Below are 25,388 nucleotides of genomic sequence, written 5' to 3' on the forward strand. Positions count from 1 at the left end.
GATGATGACGCTTGGAGTTGGTTGGAGCGTGATCCTTCCGTGCTGTCGTCCAAAGACGTCACCTCATCAGGAGGGGCAGGAGCGGGTCGGTGATGAGTCGGCGGAGAAAAAGAATAGCAAATGCGTGGCTAGCGCTTAGTAGCAAGACTGAACACTGAAGGGAAAGGGTAGGCGTGAGAGCGTTAAGCCAGTGCGGAGGCGATGAGGTAGCGCAACAAGGCGCAGCATGCAGTGAAACGCACATGAATTTCACAAAGGAGGGGATACATCGGTGCGCCAGATCTCACTGGCGCGCGAGCAGTCTCTGCAGCGGTGCGTCCTTGTGCCTTCCCATAAGCAGGGGCAGTGGTAAGGACGCAGAATGGGCACCGCTCATCTCCAACAGACCCGGCGAGCTCAGGGCGCCATTAATGCGCCAACATCGGCGCAGGTGTGCTGCCCCACCCCGTGCGTTCAAAGATAAGAGGCACGCAGTTTGCACAGCCGGCCACCCGGCTGGTGAGCGTGAAAACGAAGCTGTGCGAGCAGAAGTTCACCATGCTATCAGAAACGCAACCAACCGATGCCAGGCACGAGGGAAAGGAAACACGCACGGCTGCCGCGCGAAGCGCGCCTGCTGCCGAAAAGCATAAACGGCCGCGCCATAAAGGCGGAGAAGAAAATACGTGAGAAGTAGAATGACGGCAAAAGGGAAGCAGAGAGAAAGACCAGATAAAGCTGCAGGGAGTGGAGTTTCTGCACAGGTGTCGGCGGCGCACGTAGCACCCGCAGTGTCGGGGGGCCGTAGAATGGAGAAGAGGAGAGTCGACGCTGCCTACCGCTGCACATTGCTCCCGCAACGTCTAGAATTGCGTTGGAAAACAATAAGGAAATATAAAGATCACAATCGAGTTGCTACGATGTCTTCACGTGAAAAGGATAAAGGGTGCGGCGGTTGTGTGTGTGTGGGGGGGGGGAGTCGTTAGTGATAAGGACATGAAAAGCGAGAAGAGAGGAGGGGCGTAGCAACGCATGCCCACCAGAGAAGACAGACACACGAGGAACCACCTCCGCATCGGTCTGCACTGCCGTGGCTACGAAGACGGGCAAAAGGGTACAGCGCAGCACGCACCCTTTCCTCGAACCGCAACACGACGAAAACAGCGAAAAGAGCACCACGAGGTCCTCTCACATACTCTCTACGCAAATCACATCTGAGGAGAGACCAATGCCTCGCTTGCGACTCACCTCGCCGGTGCGCACATGAGCGATGACGTTGGGGGCCTGCTTGTCCTTCCTCTCTCTCTCTCTCGTGTGTGCGTCGCGCAGGCATCATTCATCTCAAGACAACGACCACCTCGAGGCGAGAAGTAGGATGATCGAAGAGACGCGAAGATTCAAATAAGCAGCCATCCCGGCGCGGCCTGCTGCACCACATAGGTGGTGCATATTCACGGACAAAATCTACGCGAACCGCGTCGCCCCCGGAATGTCAGCTTCCCAAAGCGAATCGGGCAGCCACAGCCAATGGAACAGGCCTACACCCGATCTGCGCTTTTCCTCTTGCGTCTTGCTCGACCCCTGCCTGCACCTGCAAAAACGGAAAGCCTGCCTCCCTCACACAAGACAACAACAGTGACAAAAGTCTCATCCACGTCCTTTAGCGCCAACACATCAGCGAGAGGGCCAATCCAATTCACCAATGTGGCCAATGACCGACTCCGATATCCACCACCGCTTTCACAGGGAGAAACACGATGTCGAAAACAAGCCATCCGAAAGCGACCACAGGCACAGGTAGAGTGACCATCACCAGCGCAGCGCAGTTCCAGATAGGCTCTTAGCACTCCGTCGAGTACAGAGTAAACGCAGTGCAAGAGTCGTAGAGCACACCGACAGAGGCGTTCCTAGAGCTCGTGAGGAGTCTGGGGACTTCGGACATTCGATAGAGAACAGAGATCCTTCTACGAAACCATGCCCGTGAAGGATCGCGCACCGGTGCCCCGGAGGCGCGCTGCAGTTACCCCTGCAACGACGATCATGCACGCAGCAGCGTCAGCAATGTCGATGGTACATATCATCAGCTCCTCAACATGGTCCGGAGGGCAACTCGCGTGGACACGCACCGCAGAACAACGCACACAGCCGCCGCCACTCCACAGCACAGTAAAGAGGATGCAGTCACCCATCTGTTTTACCGAGTGCCGGTCACGAGCTGGTTTCCAACTACGTCAAGCATCACCTCCAGATCAACAGCAAAGACACCACTGACAGAAAAAAAGCAGACAAAAACAGCAGGTGTCGCCTCATAACCGTTTGGCAACTGCACCGGATAAAATGGGCGCTAGTACTCCCTCTGGAGAGGACAAGTCCACTGCGACATCGCCACAGGTTCCTCGCGGGCGCGTTTTCGCTCCTTCTCCGACTTGATGGCGCGGTCGGCCTTGACGAGAGCGGTAAGCTCCTCATGCACCAGCCGATTCACCAGCTCACGGTCCACATCCGGCCATGCACACCGGACAGACAGGAATGCATAGAGCGGCACCTGGCGCGGGTTGTTGCCCTCGCTCGTGTGCACCAGGTAGCGCCGCACAAACATGCGCAGGCACTGCATGTCGTCAATGTGCTTCGCCGGGTCCTGGAAGAGCGAGTAGAAGATGGCATTCGGGTCGCGACCGAATTCGACGTCCTGGATGTTCTTGCGCAAGAAGGTCACGTACGGGATCGGCCCGATGGATCCGCTGAAGCGCCGAAAGGCCCTGACTCGCAAACCACGGTTCACCGCACCGGCACCACCGGCGCCCTCCTCCAACAGAAGCCGGGCGGCCCCCAACACACACTCCCTCCCATCCCCGTCGCGCACTTCGGCAGTTTCTAGCTCCGCCACGGTTTTCAGCGGCACCGCGGGGGCCAAGCTGCCGGCGGCATCCGCCGCACACAGCACACACGAATCCGCTGTGATGGAAAGCGCCCTTTCATCGTCAGCACCCGCTTCGCCCTCCTTAGAGTTTGGGTGCACCGGCAGCCCGTCAAAGACAGATGGGCCAGACTGCGTCGCTGAGGCTTCAATGCCGGCCGCTGAAGCGAAAATCCCAGCACCGTTGCTTCGCATGCAGCGAGAGAAGCTGAAAGCAAGGTAGGGGAGGCGCGCAGTCTCTTCAAGCTCTGCCTATGAGTGTATGGGTGACCCAAAGCAGCGCGGCCGCTCGTGACGCGATGCCTGTCTGTGGCGCACCATCTGTGCAGAGCTCGTAAGGAGCCCCACGATGCCGGACAGTTGTTGCTTGTATGCTGCTAGCTATTCCCCGTCCGGAGAGTCCGGATGCAGCCTGCTAGCGAGGGGATAGGCTGAAGTACACGCAACCGCTGCGCATAAGAGTGGTGTGTGTGTGTGTGTGTGTGTGTGCAGTAATCCGAAGGGATCGATGTCTGGCATGCCCGTGTACGAGCCGCCACAGCGTTTTGACAACAGTGCCATCCGGCGGGTACGTACCCTGCACAAAATGCGCAGGGCAGCCTCCTCGCGTGATCTCGGAGAGAAAGAGAGAGAGCAGCGGGTAAGGCGCAGGTGTACCATGGATGTGTGGGGCCGGAGATCGGCCTCTATGAGTGGGCTCCGTTGCCTGCGTGCTGTGCAGTACCCACCGTGACTGTGGCTGCTGTCGCACGAAAGCGCTGGCGGGCCTTTGCGCAGCACTTACATGATTCCACCACGCTGCGGCGCCGTAGAGCTGCTGTTAGCCAGCCACTGCCATGCGCAAGCAGCGGGGAAGATCCTTGGAGAGGCCGCTCTCGTGACTGCGCACTGCCCTCTGCCTGGCAAGTTGGGCCCTGCATACGTTTCGTGGATAACCTATGCAGCATGCCAGCAAGCGGCGCATGGGCTGAAAGTCCACGCCGAGAAGGCGAAGGTGGCGACCCTCTACCGTGTACGTGCTTGCAACGGAGGGCTGTAGCTGGCTGCGGTGCCACGCAGCAAAGAGCGTGTACGTCCAGAGACGCTCGGCCCTACGCAGTGCTCCAGTGCCCAGCGCACCACCCTCGAGAGGGCGAATTGCAGTCTGGCCTGCATGACATCTCTGCCTGCGTAGGGCGTGAGTAACGCGAGGCCATCAGTGGAGGAGGCGTGGTGCAGTCCGGGTATTCTGTTGAGCTCCACACTCAGCGAGCTCACTGCACTGATGGGGAAAAGAGGACCGAGGGCTAATCCTTGTGGAGGTCCGCACGCACGCCTGGCCATCGTCGATCCCCTCTTTCCGAAGCGAGCACAGACACGACGCTCGTCCAGGAGGTTTATGATCCAGCGAGTAAGGTACGGGCCTACATTGAACCTGCTCAGCGCCGCGATAGTAACGCCACGGTATGCCCGGTCGGCCGCACGACCGTTGAGGATGAAAGCCAGACTGCTGTGGTTTGGGCCTGCCTTCTACATGATCGCGCAGTCGTTGAGACATCGTTCGTCCGAGTAACTTGCGCAGGTTCGCTCGCCACCATCACAGGAGCGGCAGGACGCGGGACAATCATCGGGCACGTGCAGCCTCAGGAGGGGCGCGATGAGACCTCCTTTATCCACGTAGCAGCGAAGCTCTTCTTGTCGATATTCAGCGGCCCTCTCCTGTACCACATAGGGAAGATGTGGAAACTTTCGCAGTGAATCGGGTCGAGGCCCGCGGCGGAGCGGGTGGATGGTCGGGTGGGAGGGGAGTGTGCGGGAGACACGACCGCGAACCGCACAACGAAAAAGGAAAGCCACAGGAGAGATGATAGACGACGACAGCGTCGCCGTGGACGAGCAAGTAAAGGCAGATGGGGAAGACACGAAATCAATGCAGTGCTGCAAGTGAGCACGCCCCGCGGAGAAGACGGAGCGTCGAGGAGACGAGGAGGAGACGCGAAGGCAAGGGTGACGTCCCTAGACACTTCTTGGCCTCGGGAGCGGCACAAAAGCAGTCGCTCGCAGACGCGGAAGTCGGAGAAGGCTGCGCGCGAAAAAAAAACGAAAATCGAAGCGAGACGGCATCCAGCAAGAAGGGTGCACACGTAGTGTGCTACAGAGTGAGGAAGGGCGAGGATCGAGGGCCGCGGCACAGCAGGAGAATAGCCATGTGCCTGACTACCGAGGGTCGCGTGCATGCGCAAGGTTTTCAGAGGTGACGACAGAGGAGGAAGGGGCACAGAGAAAAATGCGAGGGAGGCTCAAGAGTAGTGCTTGAGAGAGTGGCGCATGAGAAGCCGGGCTTTCGCGCAGCCGGCCGCTTCGTAAAGGATATACATTGCTGGAGACGGTCGTCCCGGCGTGGCGGATAACCGGTCACACATGAGGAAGCCGCGCTACCGCCGCGGAGGCCGTGCAGTGCGAGCAATTTGATCTTCGCTGTTCCGCGGCGCTCAGTTTTCTCTGCCTCTTTTTCCATAGTGGCGCGGCTTCCACGCCTCGTGACTGAAGATTTTGCTATGTGTATGTGCGTCGCGGGCTGCGCACCACGGAGGAGGACTGCCTGAAGAAGACTTCAGGATAACAAAAACCCAACAGCCGAGCGAACGCTTATAGAGGGAAAGGACGAGACACGAAGCTGATTACTGGCTGGGACTCGTGTAAAAGCCCTCATCACGACACTCGCCACTGCCCCACAGTAGCGAAGAGCACCAAGAGGAGCGAAAAAGAACCGAGAAAAGAAAGATGTGAAGGAATACATCTAGGAGTGACCCCCACGTGCGCTCACAGGATGTTCTGCCAAGGCGGTGCATCGGCAAGTGCGGGAAGTGACCAAAACCAATAAGGCTGCCCACCCATGAGGCTCTTTGACAGGAGGTTGCAGAGGTTACAGGTACAGCATGGCATCCCCAGCGGCGCCACCTGAGATACGCTCCCCAAAGTAGAAGAAGTGGTCCCGCATATCCACCTTGGATGCTTGCACGATGCATGTCGGGTCGTCGCCATCGGCGCTGTCCTCGCACACGCGGCAGTTTGTGCCCGCAGCAGCGGCGCAGTAAACCTCATAGGGGACGTGCTGAAAGTCCGCACTGCCGCTGGAGGGCATCCGGGGCACGGGATCATGTCGACTTGTGATGCGGAAATGGGAACCCCGCGAGAGCATGCCAGCTGCCCACACCGCAAATGCTCGGTTGCCCACGCGAGGCATGCCAAACGTGTAGAGCGACACAATCGGCCGTGACACAAAGAACATGCGATTCACATGCGCCTGCACGTCTACCGCCGCCAGCAGCGCCACTGCCGCGCCAACGGAGTGGCCCGTCACCAGAACATTGTAACCGGGATGCATCGTCAAGTCACGCACGACAGCAGCGCGGACGGTGCGGCGGACGGCCAAGTAGCTTCTTTGGAAGCCGGTGTGCACCCGACACTCAAGGCCGCAGCCGGATGTGATGTCGTACAGGACGGGCTCCGCGGGCCGGCGCATAAGCTTTTCCTGCTGCGTCGCAGAGCCACGAAGCGCCACGACCACTTGCGCGCTGCCGTCGTCGACACCCACGTAGGCAAGCAGACTGTGCGCGTCGTCGCCCTTCACAATCGATGTCACCTTGAACGACGGGTTTGCGTTGCAGCTGCCTCCGCACTTCCAACTCTCTATGGCATCGATGTCAGCGTACGTCACGTTTGCGTACTGCAGGGACCGTCTCGCGTCGGTTTGCGAGTACTCTCGCGACAGGACTACGGCTCGTGCGCTCCCGCACAGGAGAAGCAGAGCCGCCACGACGACGATGCGGCTGCAAGATGAGTGCGGCATGAATCAGCAAACAAAGGACACGGGATGGGAGCGTGGCGGGTTCCAATGCGAACCCTTCACGCGCATGGGCGGGTGCAAGCAGCCAGAGCAGAGCACGACTGCGTGCGCAGCAGAGCAAAGAAAGAAAGAGATGGAAGAAGAGAAAGAGGGATAGCGAAGAGGCCGAAGGACCGAAGTGGCAGTCGCCCGCTATCACGGACGGCGATGGCAGAAAGAAAGGCAGGACGCGCAGTGATCACAATGGACCTCTTCTTTGCGCTGGCCATGCATCTCGGGGCTCAGAGAAATCGAGGTGCTCAGTACGCAAGGCAAGCGCAAAACGCAATCGCACCTCATGAGGCGGCAAGGAGGGCAAGCGTTCGAGTGCGCATCTGCTGGCCCCCACCCTTGGCTTGAAGCCCTCGACGTCACCATGCATGAGGCATGCATCGATCCTTGCCTTTGCTTCCGAGTGCATGCATGTCTCCGTGATAGAGAAGGATAGAGAGAGAGAGACGACAGCGTCCACAGCCGCAAGACAAGGGCGTACGCGCCTCTCAAAAAAAAAAGTAGAGAGAAGATACCGGGGTAGCACACGACGCGCGCCTGTACGCACTCAACGACGAGCTGAAAAGAGAAGTAGAGCTGCCACCGGAAGGCGGCGGGGGGCGAGGAGCATCGCAAGAGGGGCTGATTCGGCGCCTGTGGTTCGTCTCGCTTGAAGAACGAAGGAATGAAGATACAGTGAGCCTCGGGCGAAGGCCCTTCGACGCCACCACCACTCTTGCGCGAGGGCGACGGCGAGCAGCTCTCTGTGTTAGAGGGAAGGTAAAACAAGCAGCTGCCAATAGAAAAGAGGAACCTCGCGGCCTGTGCACACAGCACCATGCCGGGAGACATTCAGGCGTGGACAGTGCCAGGAAAAGGGCATGTGTGGAAGTGAGTAGAGAGCGAAAAAAAAAGGACAGTGTGCACAGGGAAGCGACCATTGCGAGATTCGAGGCACTTTTAACGTTTCTCGCTGGCCCCGAAAGTTCAAAATAAAGAAAGCTTCGACGGTGTCTCACAGGCGATGACCACCCAGTCGAACACGCCGAGGGGGAATGAGACAAAGGAACCCCCCTCCCGCGTGGTGAATTAACGCATCTGCGATGTGGCCTGGGCAGCCGATAGCCGTGCCACAAGAGGCGAATTCTAAGGCACGTATGTAATTTCATGAAGCATCGCTCGTGCGCGAGGGGGGAGAACGATAAGAAGAGCAAATAGGAAAAGACAAGGTCAAGATTTCCATATAAAACAAACATTCACAGAGAGACGTTGCACATGCCAGCGAAGGCGGCGGCGGGGGAGAGAAGGTGAGGCACACACACACGCACATGCACACATGCGAAACACTTTTATGAACCCACAAAGGAGAGAGAAAAATCAAGAGGGCGAGACAAAGGCTCAACACCGCCGCGGTGAGGCATTCCCGTCAGGGCATCGAATTCGAGGGCTGAGAAGCAAGAGCTCGACAACGCTAACTCCACTACGTGCACGCTCAGCTTGAACGTCGAAAAGATTACGCTCCCTCACAGTAGGCTGTACAGAACTCCAAGCAAGAAGATGACGCACGCTACCGTGGGTGCATCGCGGACCGCGGCGCTGGGAAGGGAGGCTTCATCGTTGCTCCCCGTGGTGTCTCCCATGTAGTGCAAGTGGTCATCAAGCCCACGAAAGAACATTGCGAGGGTGCACCTTGAGTCCTCCTGACCTGGCAAGTCGTTGCACATCACAACTGTGATTCGAGCGCGTCTTGTAGAACACTTCCGAGGTGCTGTGCACGTAGCCCCACGTGCGCGCAGGAACGAGCACCACCGGATCGCCCGCATGGGTGATGCGATACTTGGCTCCCTTCGCCAGCAAGGAGTCTACCCACTCTGCAAAGGCAGCGTTGCCCACTCGTGGTGCGCCAAAGGTGTACACGGGCACCGGCTTCAAGTCAGAGGAGCTTTCAAGATTGTTGAGCCGCTCTTGCAGGTCAGCAGCAGCCAGTAACGCCATGGCCCCACCGAGCGAGTGCCCAGTGGCGAGGATCTCGTAGGTGGGGCCCTTGCGAATCAGCTTCAGCACAGCGTCTCGTGTCTGTTGACGAAGAGACATATAGGAGGCGTAGAAGCCATTGTGCACCTCGCACCGTGAGCCGCAGCTGGAGCTCTTGTCGTACTTCGCCAGCAGCACATTGATGCCAGCCAAGATACTCTGAATGTTGCCGGTGCCGCGGAAGGCGACCACAATCTGCTGCGTCGCGTGGTCCACGCCGACAAAGCCGCCGGCGCCTGTGATGATGTGGTTCATTACAGCCGTCAGCTCAAAGGCTGCCACACTGCCGCACGCAGAGCTGCACGTCCATGACTGAACGCGACGCATATCGCAGTAGGACGCGCGGGAGAAGAAGTGGGCTCGCCATGCCTCATGGAAGCTGTACGGCTTCTGCGTCACGGCTTCTGATGCGAGCTGCACGCAGAGAACAGCGCAAACACCACATACAGCGCGGAGTGTTGGTGGCACGCGGTACATCAGGCCTGATGCGAGATGGCGTCGGCGAACAGCACGAGCGAGGGTTTGGGAAGCGGCCTTGACGAGTGTGCGGTGGTGGAATAATGGCCAAGAGGCAATTGTGGAGGGGGCCAGCGCCGATCACTTATCTGGGGTGTGCGTGTGTGTGGTGCCAGAAGGCAGAGCAGAGGCGGCCACAAAACCTCTCAGATGTACAGAAGAGCACGGGAAAGTGTCAGGCGCATCGGTGTGTGAGCCTTCAAGGTAGCGAGAAGACCTATCAACCAAACAGTGCAGGAATACACCGTTGTCACTGCTGCTCCGTGATTCGAGCTCGCGGCTGCGGCGTCCGTCGCGCAGTCCGCCTGACTCCCACAACAAAGGGTCTCCGAGACGAGGGCCTCGTACCATCGCCCGACATGGGGGGAGGTACTGCGATCGCGGGCTCCATACAAGTGCCCAGGAGTGACGTGAGACAAGTCGAATCCTTCCTGTAAGCCAGAAAACCCAAGTAGGCGCGAGCGCGCGCGAGAGAGAGGCATCTTGGAGCACCGCAGGTAGGCGAGCCGGCAATCACGCGGCACGATATGGCGTACACGTGGTGCCGATGCGACGAGATGAACGCGCCCACTGCACTGCACCCCATCATCACTTCTTCGTTTTCGTGCTTCGTCACAATATCGTTCCGTCGCACAATGACAGATCGTCTCGCTCTCGACCGTGAGTTCTGCCCCGCCCTTCTCCTCCGCGGTCTCGCTCCACCTGCGCAAGAAGCAGCGGCCCTCCTCCTCCCCCGTTGGCACAGGGGGCGGGCGTGAGCGAACAGCACCTCTACAGCGCCGACGTGGGAGTGAGGAGCGCGGCGCATAGGGCAAGGGCCGGCCGTTGTCGTGTTTCCAGCTTGCCCTCTGTCGCCGCATCTGACGTATCCGGCGCACCCGGAGAGAGAAAAGGGCAGGCATGAGCGGAAAACTCGACAAGCGCCTGAGAGAAGAAACAGACCGGCATGACGCGGAGACAAGCAGACGAAAAAGAAATGAACGAGCGAAGATCTGGACTCGGATAGAGGCCATCCCACGCACAGCGCGGCAACAACATCCACTCCCTCGCATCCGTAAAGACGCTCCTTCCGCATAACCCCATCGTTGCGGGTGAGCGTGGAGAAGAGGAGGGACGAGGTGCTCGATTTCTCTTCCTCGAGCGAAGCGCACCATCGCCCAGTCCTGCGCTGGGGCAAGGCGGCACACCAATGCGCTGTGCAGTGCGCGGGTATATGTGTGCGCCGGTGCCGAGCACTCCAAAGAATTGAAGGAGAAACAACGCCGAAGGATATTCACGGGATTGCATGGAAAAGATACTACCCTTGCGCGCAGAAGCAGTAACAGCGGCGGGAATGGACGCAGAGAGCTAATCCGCTGGCTGGCCGCAACGGCCTCGGAGGCACACGTGTAGACGGGCGCTCACGAAGCAGAAGTCCAACTCCCTCCCCGCACAGCAGAAAAGCAAAACAGAGAAGCAACAGCCGTCCATTGCGTTGCGGGTGATGCCACCCTTATGCTTTACACCACTCGCACAGTCCGGAGATACCAGTGACGGTAAGGGTACGTGAGGGCTAACAACTCTGAACAGAGTAAGTGCCATGCATGAAGAGGAGTTGAACCGACAGAACACCGGAAATGGCAACCGGAGAGAAGACAAGCTCCTCGCCGGATAGCACAGATCCGTAATAGAAAAAAAAACGCTCCACAAGGAGGAGGGACGAGAGCTAAGGCGGCAGCGGAAAGAGGCGGAGAGGCACAAAAAAGCAGCGCCGGCGATGTAGCACGCGTACAGTCGTGGCAGCTACAGAAAAGGGATGGCGTCGCCACATGCACAGAGCATCAAATGGAGAGAGTGAGAGGGAAGAGGAAGCCACATGCAGAGGCTCAGTCGAGCTTCGTGAAATGCAGAGAGCACGACGCGCATATCTGCTCCTCCACGCCCTCTCCGGTCATCTGCGTTGCAGATCAACTGCTCCGCCCTTCGCGCAGCACCAGTCGCCCGGCTTCACCACATGCTTTGCGCATGCCCTACTCACACATACCACGAGACTTCAGGACGGTCGGCAACTTCCCGCCGCCCTCTAGCGACCGAGAAGACCGTGATACGCTGCTTGTCAGCGTGCTCGGTAGAGCAAGATGGGTGTTCTAGTGCGTGAAGTGGAGCAGTCGACACAACTACACGGTGCCGCGGAGAGTGCCATGCGCATTCTATTTGCTGCAACGCGTTCGTGCCGCTGCCACAAAACACGGGCGCAACTCCGCCCTGCACCCGGCGCGTCACAGGCCCATCCGCGCGGTGTAAAGCAGCCCCAGACACTCGTTGCAGCAGTGCGCTGGCTCCCTCATCTCAGCTTGGCCCCTGCCTCGAGCTCTACCCACCCGCCTCGCCGGCCGCCACCTGGTGCGATCCCTCCGGGGCGGCCCAGGCTCCTCCACCAGTGGGCAGTGTGAGGGCTGGACGCGGAATGCACTCGAGTCCGCATGACGCTCCGCCCATCACATGGATGGCGCAAGCGTGTGCACTGCCGCAGCGCTCTCCCGCGCACAACACCAGCAGCGATGCGCCGCTCTGACATCTCTGCGGCCTGGGCACCTGGCCCTGCCGCCGCCAGAAGTGACGCGGCACTTGGCAGAGGGATAGAGGGGAGGAGGGTCGCTGCTTGGATCGCTCACCACACTCAGAGTGGGGTGCGCTACCCCCTGTGAGACGACGCACTGAGCTGAGGTGTGTGTCCTCTCATCATCGCGGATGAGCAAGCGAAACAGAAACGAAAAACAGAGAGAGCGCGCAACGCAGGGATGCAGGGCGGCGAGGTGAGACTTCGGATAGAGACCGACGAGGATCGCAGCAAAACGGGACGGGCCCGCGGTGGCGCTAGAGAGACGAAACACACACACACGTGCGCTGAGAGAGAGACCGACGATTCCAATGAAAAGGAAGGGAGGCAAGCAGACGTCGAACAACGACAGAGAGCGGCGCAGTCACAACGAGGCCGTGGAGTCCGTCGTAGGCATCACTTGGCTGAGGAGGCAGGGGCGAAAAAGAGGAGGCACGGGCAAGGAAGAGAGGCAGCGAGTCGGTGCAGTAGACGGAGGTCACGAAGGGGTAGATTGAGGTTCAGTGCACGGCCTGGTAGGCCGCACCGCACTCGTGCACAGGTGTGTCCATCTGGGAACAGGACGGGAGGTCACAGTTAAATCACAGCGAGCAGCTGTGATGTCGAGGTAGGGGCGAGCAAGATGTATGTAGAGCAAGAGGGATAAGGCCACGGGCACGACAAAGGAAGGGTGACGAAGGCAATGAGAGAGCCGCATAAGGAGAGAGAGGGCAACACGCACATCACACGTGCTGCGTCTTCGCGTGCTCATCCCCGCGAAGGCGATCGGCCTAGCGCTAATGGGGCGCAGTTGCCGCCCAGCGCAGAGTTCGACTGGTGCCGTGAGCCTTGTTGCAAAGACAACCGCACCGAGTCCCTATGGAAAGCAGACAAGCAACATGGGCAGTAGTTCACCGGATTCAGCTCAAAACACTAGCACAGACGCGAAGAGAGAGAGAGACATGAGGGCATGCCACGAGACGCCGAGCTTTCAGCAGGGAAAGATAATGGAGGGAGAAGAACCGAAACAGAAACGGCTGACGCCGACACACCGGAATCAGAAGCAGCGCCATACTTCCCCCTCCCCAGCGGGGCCTGCGCGGGTATAGTTCGGGTCCCCGAGCGCACAGATAGGTATGGAGCAAACAGTCGAAATGAGAGCAAGTTTGCGCCATCGAAGGAGGTGCATTTAAAGCCAGCCTGCGCTTTCCTGTGAGTCGCACGGGCTGCAGCTTTCTTCGCAAACGCGCGGCCTTCAGCGCCTAGCGAGGGACACACACCTCAGAGGCTGCGATGCTATTCGCCTCCATGCGAGTCATGAATTCGGTCGTCAGAGCAGCGTTGTGAGAGGCTATGTAGCCGGGCTGCGGTGGTGCCGACGACACCACCGACTGCGGGCCACGACCAAACGTGTACAGTGGCGGTGCCTCCCAGCCAGCGATGCCCACCTGTGAGATAGAGCCGAAGTCTTCGTCATCAGCGTTGTCCTCGACGGCTGATGGAGGCGCGGCAACGACGGCGGCCGTTGTGGCGGTCGCTGCTTCCGCGGTAGGCTTCAAGGTCCTCAGGTTTGCCACTGCTGATGCACCCCGGTGGGGCGACGGGGCCCCTACCTCCACGGCCGTCATTGCCGGCGACGGCATCCGACCGCGAGGCGGTTGGCCCCGTGAGACCGTGTTCGCCACTCTGTGCTGATCCTGAAAGCTATTCGAGGACTTCTTGATGCTATCGTGTAGGCCACCGTTCATCTTGCTCGGGTCGAGCCGGTACCCCTGTGAGGCATGAACGATGCTCAGCTCTGAATTCACCTGCAAGCAGCGCTGCTCGACAACGCTCTGCCGGTGCTCCTGCTGCTCTTGACAGTGGAGGACAGCAGCCTCCTCGATGGTAGGGTCCGTCTTGGTGAGGGCGTCCACGACAGACGTCATGTAGCCCGCGTTGAGTTCGAGGTAGCGCTTGAGCGCCGTCGCCGTCACGTTCTCCACTTCGTTCACCAACATCGCGAACCTATCCTCAAATTCATTTCTGCAGTTCTGCAGCGAGACAAGCGCCTTATTCCGCGCCTGCACGTGCGTGGGATAAGATTTGCTCGTGTCCAGGGGTTTGCTCCTCTCCGCAAACGCCTTCTCCTGCTTATCAACGCACTGCTTTGCCTTCCTGTACTTCTCAAAGGCGCTCTTCTCCGCCTTCGCCGCCTTCTCCGCCTCCTTCAGCGATTTTTTCAGCTGCTCGACCGGGTGCAGCACATCCTCATGTACAAGCTTGTTGTATTGGCAAAAGGCGATGCCCTCCTTCATGCTGATGACCTCTTCGCCAAAGTGGTGCACGTACTGCTTTACCTCGTCATCGGTAAAACTGAGAGAGGTGAGTGCATCGAAGGCGTGGCTCACCTGTTCCAGCGTGGTCCCAAGCTCCTTCATCAGCATCATCATCTTGGTCATGACACCGCTGAAGGAGTTGATGGCGGCGTGAATGGCCCGCATGTCATCCATCTGACGCGGGTGAACGAAGTCTTGTTGCATCGACATGATGGGCGAGTAGGTGAAGTCGAGCTGTACACCGTCAGCGTTGCAGTAGAACGCGCGCTAGGGAGAGCTGCAGCCGAAAGAAGGGCAAATCAGCGAGGGCAAAGCAGACGACGGCCTTCTGGATGTCGCGGGGTTCCAGTGAGAGAGGCAGTAGGCGATCCGCCGTGTGTGTTGAACGCGGGGCCACGTGTCGGCGAGGCGCGGCTCCTCTTGAAACGAGAAAATGAGAGGGCGACAGAGAGGGATGCCTTTGGGCGTGGGAGGGGGGGAAGGGAGGGGCAGTCGAGAGATGGACACGGAACAGGGGCAGGCAGTGATCCATGGCGGCAGCAGATGCGCCTCGCTGGCGTGGTCACCTCTGCGGCGGAACGCAGAGGCGCAAAACAAGACACGGTAGCGGCTACCGGTGCAGCCCGCGGAGGAAGCCGGCAAGCCCTGCAGCTCCGCCCATTACGAGGCAAGGGGTGCGAGCAGCGCCGACAGCATCACGTGTGCGTGGCTTCACGCAGAGGGAGGCGCAAAAGGAAAGGCGAGGAGAGGCAAAGGCGGCCGTCACTGTGCAGCGAAAGAGAAAAAGGGACAAGGCGGCAGGCAAACAGCGGAGAGCGAGCGAGAGAAACGGGCACCGGCGCTGGATCAAGCGAGCCCGCAAAAGAAAAGGCGGCGCATACACATAGATAGACATCGGTAGATATATGGACACACACCCATCTATCCATATATACGGAGACGGAGCGCTGCGTTTGCAAAGAGCAGCACAGAAAGCGGGCAAGGGCCAGAGAAACGGCCCGAAACGGTGCGCCGTATGCGATCCGAGATGATCGGATCGCAGCAGACAGCGCACCTGAAGAGGTCAGCTGGCGAGGCAAACGCGAAAAGGGACAAGGCCCACGGAGACATCCGCGTACTGGTCATACCAGTCAGGAAGTGCACCCCCGCTCTGCACTCTGGCGGCCCGTTCCCCTCTGGATCACGTCCCACCACCTCAGCAACCGCCACTCCCACACGGTGTGCTCCCTGTATCCACATTTCCAATCGGCGATGGGCCGTGCATGCACTGGGGCGGCTGTGGAAGCGCCCCGTTATGCTGCGCGCTTCTGCTACCGAGAAGACCGTGATACGCTGCTTGTCAGCGTGCTCGGTAGAGCAAGATGGGTGTTCTAGTGCGTGAAGTGGAGCAGTCGACACAACTACACGGTGCCGCGGAGAGTGCCATGCGCATTCTATTTGCTGCAACGCGTTCGTGCCGCTGCCACAAAACACGGGCGCAACTCCGCCCTGCACCCGGCGCGTCACAGGCCCATCCGCGCGGTGTAAAGCAGCCCCAGACACTCGTTGCAGCAGTGCGCTGGCTCCCTCATCTCAGCTTGGCCCCTGCCTCGAGCTCTACTCACCCGCCTCGCCGGCCGCCACCTGGTGCGATCCCTCCGGGGCGGCCCAGGCTCCTCCACCAGTGGGCAGTGTGAGGGCTGGACGCGGAATGCACTCGAGTCCGCATGACGCTCCGCCCATCACATGGATGGCGCAAGCGTGTGCACTGCCGCAGCGCTCTCCCGCGCACAACACCAGCAGCGATGCGCCGCTCTGACATCTCTGCGGCCTGGGCACCTGGCCCTGCCGCCGCCAGAAGTGACGCGGCACTTGGCAGAGGGATAGAGGGGAGGAGGGTCGCTGCTTGGATCGCTCACCACACTCAGAGTGGGGTGCGCTACCCCCTGTGAGACGACGCACTGAGCTGAGGTGTGTGCCCAGGGAGACGCCGCTAACAGAGATGCGAAGTTAAACGAAGACGAGGCAGGCAAAAGTGCTGGAGGAGGCGCATGATGTGGGCTGCGCTGCCAAGCGCGGGTTTTGTCGGATGCACAGGGGCCTGTCGGTGAACCGGGGCGGTGTCCGTAATGCGTCGAAGCATCGCGGGGAGGCTGTCCGACCGCGGGCGTGCGCTGTGCAGGGGAATGCAGCCAACGCGCTGGCGCAGACAACGGAACAGCAGATACTCGCAGAACAACGCGACGAGGTACGTGCCACCGCATCGCCGACGGTGCAGCGTGTGCTGCGTAGGCGAGCCAAATGCTGTTTCGGCGGCGACAGGTGGGGTGGAGGTTTCTGAATGCTGACGTTAGCTGATGGCGGGAGCTCCCGATAGGTCAAGCGGGCCTGATATCCGGAAGAATGTTGGGCATCCCTGCCGTTCCATCACGTCTCTGGCTTCTGCACCGGCGCCCTGTCTCGGCGTGCAGCAGGAGTATTGGCAGGCGACACGGCCCCATTGGGGCCTTGGTAGCTAACTCCGTTGAGGAAAATCTTCCCCTCTGTAAAGGCGCCCCACTGATCTCAGGCAAGCTGTGGAGGCCGCTGTCTTGCCTGTAGAGCAATCTGACAGCTGCACTGGTGCTGGCGTGCGAATGCCCTGGCAACGAGAACGTATTTTGGCGGAGAGGCGAAGGTCGGATTGCGGCGAGCTGCCGCAGTGGCGGTCGACGTATACAGAAGCACGCAAGAGCGGCAGGCTTGTGTACGCTACGAGCGTCGCAGTCGAGCTAAAGTCTCTGCAGTAGGGAAGGGAAGAACAGCTAGTCCATAATCAGCAGCCGCGGGAGACGTGTGCGACCCAGCAGCGCATGCGTGTGCGTATGAGGTGGGAAAAAGGCTCAGATTGCTCGCGCAGGTACTTGAGCGTTGGCGTCATGTTGTTCGTTCTACCGCTTCCAAAGAAAAAATTGCTTCCTACCCACCAGAAAGGCCAGCAACGCCGGCGCCTTCCTTGCGCATCATCGAAGGTTAGCGCCGTCGCGGTCGGACTGCGTCTCCTTGCTTTCAACGGTTCACCTGCATCGAAGGAAACTCGAAAAAAAAAGCTGAGTAAATACGCCGAAGACGGAGCTCTCATGTATTTGACCATGACACTGCGAAGGCGGAAGGAACACGACACGCATACGACACAATCCTAAAGCCTGCGGTGGCGAGCGGCATCTGTACGTAGCACTGGGCCCTTCCACCGGGGCTCACAAGAGGAGACACGCCCGCAAGAAACGCACAACGTGCAATGGAGGTGACCGACAAAGACGCGACAACGAGGGGCTCTCGCCGCACCAGAGAATGCCAGAGAGAGGGAGGCTTGCGGCTCCGTGAACCCATGCTCTATCCACTCACGCCACGTTATCTACAACGCTCCACACCCCATCAGCCCGTAAGGCCAATCGTGCCTGTGGCGGTGGTAGCGCCGACATCGGCGACATTAGTACTCCTTACCCTGACAGCCGCCGCCTTGCACGATGATGGTCTGCGGCAGAGGTGGTGGAGGTGCCGGCTGTTGAATGTAAATCACTTGCGGCTGTGGCGGCGGGGGAGGCGGTCCGTAGGACCGCCATAGGCACTTGGAGAGCCGTACGGCTGCGGAAGTATTCCGTACGGCTGAGGTGGAGGTACGGGAGCGCCGTGGGGGCCGGGGCGGCTGTGCCATACTGTGGGTATTGAGGGTTCGGTTAATGCACAGGGACTGGCGGATTCGCATTTGACGGAGGCGAAAACCCTCCAAGCGGCGGCGGGTACGACACAAAGGGCTATAAGACAGGAAGGAGGGCGCAGACTGTCTGTCTATGTACAATGGAGCGTACGCCAGCGAGCGTGGTGGACGGATAGACGACCGCGCAGCGTCGAAAGACGATGGCGGCTGGCGTGGCCCACTCCAAACACAGGTGGAACGCTTGATCAGTCCTTGCATACCCATGCATTCATTCAATTCGCCAGCGCCACGCCCGATTCAGAGAGGAAAAAGGCCGTCAGACAGAGGAGGAGGTAGGAAGAGCGTATATTCGTTCGCCGGCATTGAACACGCTCAGTGCGATGACGACGAACAACGAGGCTGCACTACCACTAGCCAGCATAGTAGCCTCTGCAGACTTACAGAGGCAGCTGCTAACGCTAAAGATGGTTCGGCAGCTACGCACATCACATGGCCATTCGTGAGCGCTATACGCTACCTCACTACCACTTAAGTATCTCTTCTTCATACCCGCTCCGTCCGTAGATCCCATTACGCGGTAGATACTTTTTGCTGCGTCAGTGATTCGCCCGCCTCTTTTGTGCCAGTCACGGCGTGGTGGCACGAGGGCCGCGTGCCTGCTCTGTGGGGACGCCGGGGGCCTGCGGCCTGGCCTTGGGTGCTGGCTGCGGACTGTTGGTGTGGACGGGCAGTGGGCTGCGCTGGGGCTGCGCGCATCCGGAGGCTGGGCGAGAGGAGCCCGCTAGGCGCGCGGCCCCGGCTCGACGGCAGGGCGGTGCGTCCTGGGCGAAGACTGCTGAGCCGTATGCCTGCGAAGGTAGGCGAGCTGCGGTGGTGTACGCGCTCATTTTTGTTCGCTTGCGCGCGGTGGAGTGAGCGTACGTGGATGAGGGGTGCAACGGCGCACGGAGTGGGCAGGGAGGAGTGAGGCTGAGAGGGACACGCAAGCCAAGCGAGGACGGCAAGCAGCGGAATGGTGCCGGAAAACACCGAGTCACACGACACGGAAAGGATGGGCTTGTGAGGCTACCCCAAAAAGAACTGGAGCGAAAGGAAAAGAAAAAACGGACGACACAAAACGAAAGAAAAAAAGGAAATTAGCGCCGTGAGCAGAGAGGGGGTGAAGTGACTGCACGGGAAAGGGGTGAAAAGGCAGAGCACTGCCGCTGGTTTCCACAAGCGGCCAATGAAATGAGCTCTCGGCACCGCAAACAGGAAAAGAGCTTCCTTGTGAAAGAGAAGTCGATGCAACAGAAGACTGCACTGAAACGAAACACAAAGAGGGAGCGGCACACGAACCGAGATGGACGCCGGTACGTCTCCCTTCATTCAACACGCTTGACTGCCCAGCAGGAAGTAGATGGGGCCATTCGTTTCTCTACTGCGGTAATTCAAGTGTGAGTAGTGGCTATTTATCATGCACCCCTCCCGCAGCAGTTGTGGAGGCTGTTATCTTACAGTCGTCCGTCGTGACGATATGGCGGCGCTTCAAAGACCACCTCCAGGGCAACCTAACGCGACGGCGGTGGTAGGGGATAGTAGCCGGGGTGCCATTCGCCGTTTCCAAACACAACCGGTGTTGGCGGAGGTGGCAACTGCCCATGCTCGTAGGCTGACGTGGATGGGAGGAGGTGCCTAATAGACTACAGCCGCTGTCAGCAGACAAGCTGCTGGGTACGCCACCACACTGGAAAGAAGACTGTAAGCGTTCGTCAACGGGTAGGGAGCCTCGGTGGTGTACTTACCGGGCTAGAGATAGCCGGGCGCTCATTAGGTGGTGGGCTCGTGTCTTGTCAGGGGTGCCTTCCCGTGTACGGAACAAGGATAAAGGGTTCAGCCGCATGGTCGCATTTCAAGTGGTCACGAAGGGGCAGTCGTGAGAGATGCGGGGCGAGAGATAAAAAAAAAGAGATGGAAGAATAAGCGGCGTGCCTACACGGCACACCATGATACTCGGCAGATGCACGAGTCGCCAAGGGGCTTTGAGGCCGCTCCGGCCCAGCTCCTCAGCGCCACTGAGCCGTCAGCACTGGCGCGTCGATATCTAGGGAAAAAAGTACCCGTAATGCGCAAGAGCGCTACCTGATGCACATGCCACCACTTGCTGCAGAGTTATCAGGTAAGTTTCCGTGGCGTCACGGTCACCACATGGTAGCCCACTCACCGGCGGAGATGATGAGCCGAGTGGGTGGGCTGGCGGAGATCAGAAGAGGACAAGAGGGAGGCAATTTAGCGAGAACGTCAAGCCCGATGCGGCGGAAGCAATGTATGCAGGGACAACAGTCAGGAAAAAAAAAACATGTTCGCAGCAGAGAAACACACACAAAAAAGAGGACGGTGCCGATGGAAACGAACAGGTGCGAGGCAACAGCAACTGACATCCATACAACACCGGCACACGGCGAAGGCGGCCCATGCAGAGGCCGTGAGTCACAGAGACAGGAAGAAAAATAAAAACATCACAGTGGGTCATCAGTATAGTTCGGAGAAGGGCAACGGAAGGAATAGTGCGGCCCAAGAAGTGATAGTGTTGTGCAGTTTCAGCATCGATTTAAGAGTGTCACAGGCGCGCTTACGCCGAGGTGAAGTGGACTTCGCTGTCGTTTTATGAATTCCAACCTACCAGAGACCGCCGTGTTGTTGGCACCCTGGCCGGCCTGGTGCTCCGCCAAAACTGCCAAGCCCGTCTGGAGGACCGCCAAAGACGCCGGGACCACCAAACCCGCCAGGTGGACCTGGTGGGTTGCCATGGTGGTGATGGTGAGTTGGGTCTAGCAAGACATCCAGAAGTCCCGGACGCGGCGGCGGCGACGGTGGGAAGAGCCCTTGCTCATAGCCGTAGGGGCCCTCACTCACAACCACTGTCGTGGTCGGCAGTGGAGGCTGTGGCGCCGGTAGGTATGCATAGGTCGTCTGGGGCTGCTGCAGAGGAGGCGCTGCCTGATGGAACATGTTGAGCGTGGGTTGGTCGTAGTGGCTGTACGCCGTCTCGGGCTGCTGCTGGGGTGGGTAGGCGCCGTATGTGGTGTGCTAACCAGGAAAAGGATAGTCGACCATGGCTAGCGGCGAGGTTATGGACCTGACAACGCTGCACGATTGCGCGCGCAAGGTTGCCCGACAGCAAGAGGGGCAGGAAACAAGTATCACACGTGAGAAAAAGCGAGGCCAGAGGAATGGAGTAGGATGCGTGAGAGGCACACAGTTTTCCTGGAGGCAGAGCCGGCAAACCACAGGATGTGGTTCACGGATGCCCTTCATGCCGAGAGGCCGCCATCGAGGGTATCGGCAGGGTCTTTGCTTCTTTCTACCAGCGGCGCCCCCAACATCTGTCGATAGAGGGGATGCTGTGCCGAATGCCTGGACGGGGCCACAAGACGCTGGTTCTATTAGCATCGTCACCCGTCCGCTGTCGCTCGGCCTGTATCGGGCTTTCTTCTCTCAGCAAACGAACATAAAGGTCCTGGTGCCTCGCTGCACACACAGCAACGAGGAGAGCTAGGAGAAAAGGAGCGAGGAGGACAAGCGACGGGCGGTGAGAGGAAACTTGTGAGGACGAGAAAAAGAAGAGCAGGAAGGCAGCGCCAACCAAACAAAAAAAAACATCAAGGAGAAACAGTCACGAGACGGAGAGCGGCGCCGCGCAACGCAGCACACGCCAAGACTTGCACGCCGCACCAATAAGACAGGAAATCCAGGGGCATAAAGGGGGAGGAGCGATCAAAGGAGGAAACCAGGGCAGGCCATCGCCTACGCCCCTCACTCGTCTACACAGAACCAGCGCCTCGTGATGCTCACAGTACGCAGCAGTTGCACTTTCCCTTCGCTTTAGTCTTCTTCTTGGCCTTCTTGGCGCGCTGATTTGCTGCAGCGGCGTTCTGGCGTATGTCGTGTTCTATCTGAGCAAATCGCTCCTTTAGCTGCACCTGCATGCGCGCACCGTCGTCATCATCGTCAGAGTCACGGCCTCGGGTGCCCTGATTACCTTTACAATGATCCTGAACTCCGTGCGAGTCCAGAATAGAGGAGACAGGCGCTGGGCGAGCGGCAGACGGCGCATCACCGGCCTTCTTCAGCCCGAGAGCGACGTCATTTTCCATTCTATCTGCATCACTCTGCAACCATGCCGCCAAGCTACCTGTGTCGGCACCGCCGCCATTGGGGTTCACTTTCCTCCCGCCTGCACGGCTCAGCACAGCCTTCATCTCTGCCTGCTCTCGCTCCTTTCGCGCCTTGGGATCCTCTTTCGGATCTGGCCCAGTCCGCGGCTCCGTCGAGCCAGCCGTCAGGTCAAGGTGCACTCCGCCAGCATCTACTGCTTTTGCAAGATCCCCTCGTGGCGTCGGCAGCCGTGTGGAGGACCCATCAACGGGGCTGTCGCCAGCGGAGCCTACATGCCGCGGGGCAGAGTCATCACCTCCCGATTTGCCAATGGCACCTTCGGATCCTTCCGCCGGAGAGAAAACCGCCTTCGAACTGAAGTGTGTCGGCGCCAAGTCAAACGAAGTGGCCTCATTAGAACGCCAGCTGGCGGCAGGGGGCGCGGGAGTTGTTCTCGGTGGTGGCTGCAAGCTGCCCGTGGTTGGCGAGTCTCGCGGCACCGCCGCAGGAGGCGTCTTGGTGGCCGGGTCAAGCTGAGGAGCCGAGAAGGTGCCTGCACTGGCACCTGTCGAACATTTCGCACTGGAGTGCGGTGGCAATACTGTGTGCGCGAACACCTCACTCGGCGGTGCTCCATCGGGAACCCGGATGTTCGGGTTGTCACCGACGCTGTTTCGCAGCAGCGCGTAGCAGACGGCATGTAACATTTCCCGAAGATGCTGCTTCGTCTTGGCGCTCACCTCGGCGTAGTGGACGTCGGTGAAGATATCAAACACCTCCTCCTGCACCTTCCGTGCCGTCACGATAGCGTTGTCGCTAGCACCCTCAGCGCTTGTGAAGACGTCAGGGCTGCTGTCGTTCGTGTCCACAGAAGCGTCTTCATCTATGGCGATTACAAACGCGTTTTCCGGAAGCCGGGCCCGTTTTCGCGCACTGCGGAGCGCTTCGCTGTTCGTCGACACATCGGCGATGATATCTATTTTGTTCGCCACCACCATGATGTCGCTCTGGTCGAGGTGAGGCACGTGATCCGCCACGATGGAGAGATGGCGGTCCACCACACTGTGCAAGCTGCTGGGGTTCGTCACATCGAAGACGCAGATGACAAAGGACGCGTTTCTCAACGTGCTTTCGTAGCTCGCCGCATACTTCTCCAATCCAGCCGTGTCCCATATTTGGAGTCGCACGGACGCACCGGGGACGACATCGGGTAGGGTGAGTGAGTAAAAATCGGTGCCCACGGTTGGCGTCACCGTCGCCAGCACGTCATCGGCATCACTGTCGCCGACGCTGTCGTCCATGTCAGAGCAATCTTCATGACGTCGTGGAGATGCACAGGAAGCCGGAATAGAAAGCAACCGCTTGATGAGCGACGTTTTCCCTACGCTGTAGTCACCGAGTATGACCACCTTGAATACGTACTCCTTTGAGACTGGCACTTTAACCCGCTGACCGGCCGGGTCTTCAGTGTAGGTGTAGTCATCTGCGTCACCAATATTAACATGCTGGCCAATCGAACTCATGCGGTTAGTGGGTGTTCGGCCAGGTGTTCCACAATTTTGAAGAATGAAGCAGGAGGCGGTGAAGCAAGGGCGCCGCACTACATGTACCTACAAACGAAGAAAACAGGAGAGCAGAGGGAGTAACAGTGATGTTCGCAGCAGCGCTCGTTGGCAGATGAGCGAAAAAAACCATAGAGATCACTTGCACAGCGCGAGAATACTTAACATCAAGCAGCACCCTTTACTCTTCCAAACACATCAAACAGAGCGCGCAAGAAATGGCGTCAAGTAGGCTGCAAACCTGAGACGCCCGCCCTCCCCGCCGCATCCACAGAGAGAAGCTTGGAGGAGCGAGCTCCGCCTCCCTTGCCGTCACGGCTGAGGAACCGCTGCGACGGAGAGGCGTAAGGAGGTCGAGGGGCACGCTTCCTCACGTGCAGCAAGTCGACCGCGATGAGGGAGGAGCAACGGTTTCGAGAGAATAGGAGGCCACAACCGAGCGATGGAAAGTGGCCAAAGCTGACACGAGAGCGTTAGACAGAGAATAGAGGCGAACAAGCAGCGCGGCACGCAGCGCCCGAATGGGCGGGGGCACACCCCCGCCCTGCTCACCAACTCCTGAAAAGACATTTTCCTCGTCGCCGAAAAAGTCCCCTACACCTCTAACAGGTCCACCACTATACATACACAAGCGCAGCTCGCCTACCTTCGCAGGCATACGGCTCAGCAGTCTTCGCCCAGGACGCACCGCCCTGCCGTCGAGCCGGGGCCGCGCGCCTAGCGGGCTCCTCTCGCCCAGCCTCCGGATGCGCGCAGCCCCAGCGCAGCCCTCTGCCCGCCCACACCGGCAGTCCGCAGCCAGCACCCAAGGCCAGGCCGCAGGCCCCCGGCGTCCCCAGAGAGCAGGCACGCGGCCCTGAAATGCCGCACACACGGAGGGTGTCCCCCCGTAACCAGGAAGCCCCCATTCGTTCGAAATAGAAAAAGAATGAACGATTGTGAGGAGTCCGAAAGGGGCACCGGAAGAGCGAATCACGGACGAGCGTCGTTCAAGTCAGACACGCTATCCTTTTTTGGCCCGCTGCCCCTCACCTCTAGGAGTGCTGAAAAGAAGAAAAGCGACGGCAGAGTAGAGAGCGAAAGCAGGTGCGTGTGCTGTAAAACAACACAACCGCACCTTCGTTTTTGTGGCTGCAGAGAAGAGCGTCAAGTGTCTGATCGTATACTCCACTGTGCAGTGGTGCCCCAAACCATCGAGTGCGTTGGGTTTCACAGCGTGGAGGCTGGCGCGACAAACGCTGTCTCGATGGGGCGGGCGGGCGCGTGTCAAATACGCCTCGCCCGATCCGCAGCCACGCAGGATCAACAGTGGGGCGGGGCGCGGAGCACTCAAGCTGAATAGATGCGAAAAACAAAACACAGGAAAACGTTAGGTGGGGCGCACGCAAAGTCTGGCGTTCCCTTCGGCGATGCGCAGCGGTGGCGGACTTCGTTGTTTGTTTGTTTAGGCTTTGCCGTTGGTTGTCGTTACGCCAGCACCGGAGCATTCGTCGACACAACACCATCCAGAGACTGCGGCATACGCTAGCTGGCTGGGAGAAAGACATCACCGCCAAGGAGGAGGGACCACGGTTGTGGAGGAAAAAAAAGCGAAAACATGTAGCGCGCAGAAGGAGCAGCCACCGGCCGGACCAACCAAGAAGAGGGAGAAGATGAGCCCGCTCACTCGTGGCCCACGGCCTTGAGACAAGCGCCCGCGCACCTCGTGCACTGGGCGTTGATTCGCTTTCGCATCCGAAGTAAGAGTGAGACAGAGAAGGCACATCAAGCACGGAGGCACGACCGAAGGCGAAGAGGAAAAGGAAAGCACGC

At 59.3% G+C, this 25,388-nt stretch overlaps 5 protein-coding genes across 5 annotated transcripts; all 5 read right to left on the bottom strand.

Moving 5' to 3' along the window:
• Window positions 1-2,323: 2,323 nt before the first annotated feature.
• On the bottom strand, window positions 2,324-3,091 carry LINJ_31_0850 (conserved hypothetical protein; the record flags this gene model as incomplete). The annotated part of the gene is made up of 1 exon (XM_001467308.1): window positions 2,324-3,091. The coding sequence occupies one exon, from the start codon at window positions 3,089-3,091 to the stop codon at window positions 2,324-2,326; it is 768 nt and encodes a 255-aa protein (XP_001467345.1).
• Window positions 3,092-5,801: 2,710 nt separating this feature from the next.
• On the bottom strand, window positions 5,802-6,728 carry LINJ_31_0860 (lipase; the record flags this gene model as incomplete). The annotated part of the gene is made up of 1 exon (XM_001467309.1): window positions 5,802-6,728. One exon carries the CDS (start codon window positions 6,726-6,728, stop codon window positions 5,802-5,804), a length of 927 nt encoding a protein of 308 aa, XP_001467346.1.
• A 1,683-nt stretch (window positions 6,729-8,411) lies between these two features.
• On the bottom strand, window positions 8,412-9,116 carry LINJ_31_0870 (lipase precursor-like protein; the record flags this gene model as incomplete). The annotated part of the gene is made up of 1 exon (XM_001467310.1): window positions 8,412-9,116. The coding sequence occupies one exon, from the start codon at window positions 9,114-9,116 to the stop codon at window positions 8,412-8,414; it is 705 nt and encodes a 234-aa protein (XP_001467347.1).
• A 4,029-nt stretch (window positions 9,117-13,145) lies between these two features.
• On the bottom strand, window positions 13,146-14,411 carry LINJ_31_0880 (hypothetical protein; the record flags this gene model as incomplete). Its single annotated transcript, XM_001467311.1, has 1 exon — window positions 13,146-14,411. The coding sequence occupies one exon, from the start codon at window positions 14,409-14,411 to the stop codon at window positions 13,146-13,148; it is 1,266 nt and encodes a 421-aa protein (XP_001467348.1).
• Window positions 14,412-21,707: 7,296 nt separating this feature from the next.
• LINJ_31_0890 (putative ras-like small GTPases) lies at window positions 21,708-23,537 on the bottom strand (the record flags this gene model as incomplete). The annotated part of the gene is made up of 1 exon (XM_001467312.1): window positions 21,708-23,537. One exon carries the CDS (start codon window positions 23,535-23,537, stop codon window positions 21,708-21,710), a length of 1,830 nt encoding a protein of 609 aa, XP_001467349.1.
• Between the last annotated feature and the right edge of the window lie 1,851 nt (window positions 23,538-25,388).

The sequence above is a fragment of the Leishmania infantum genome, chromosome 31 (genome assembly GCF_000002875.2).
Source record: "Leishmania infantum JPCM5 genome chromosome 31".
Taxonomy (NCBI): domain Eukaryota; phylum Euglenozoa; class Kinetoplastea; order Trypanosomatida; family Trypanosomatidae; genus Leishmania; species Leishmania infantum.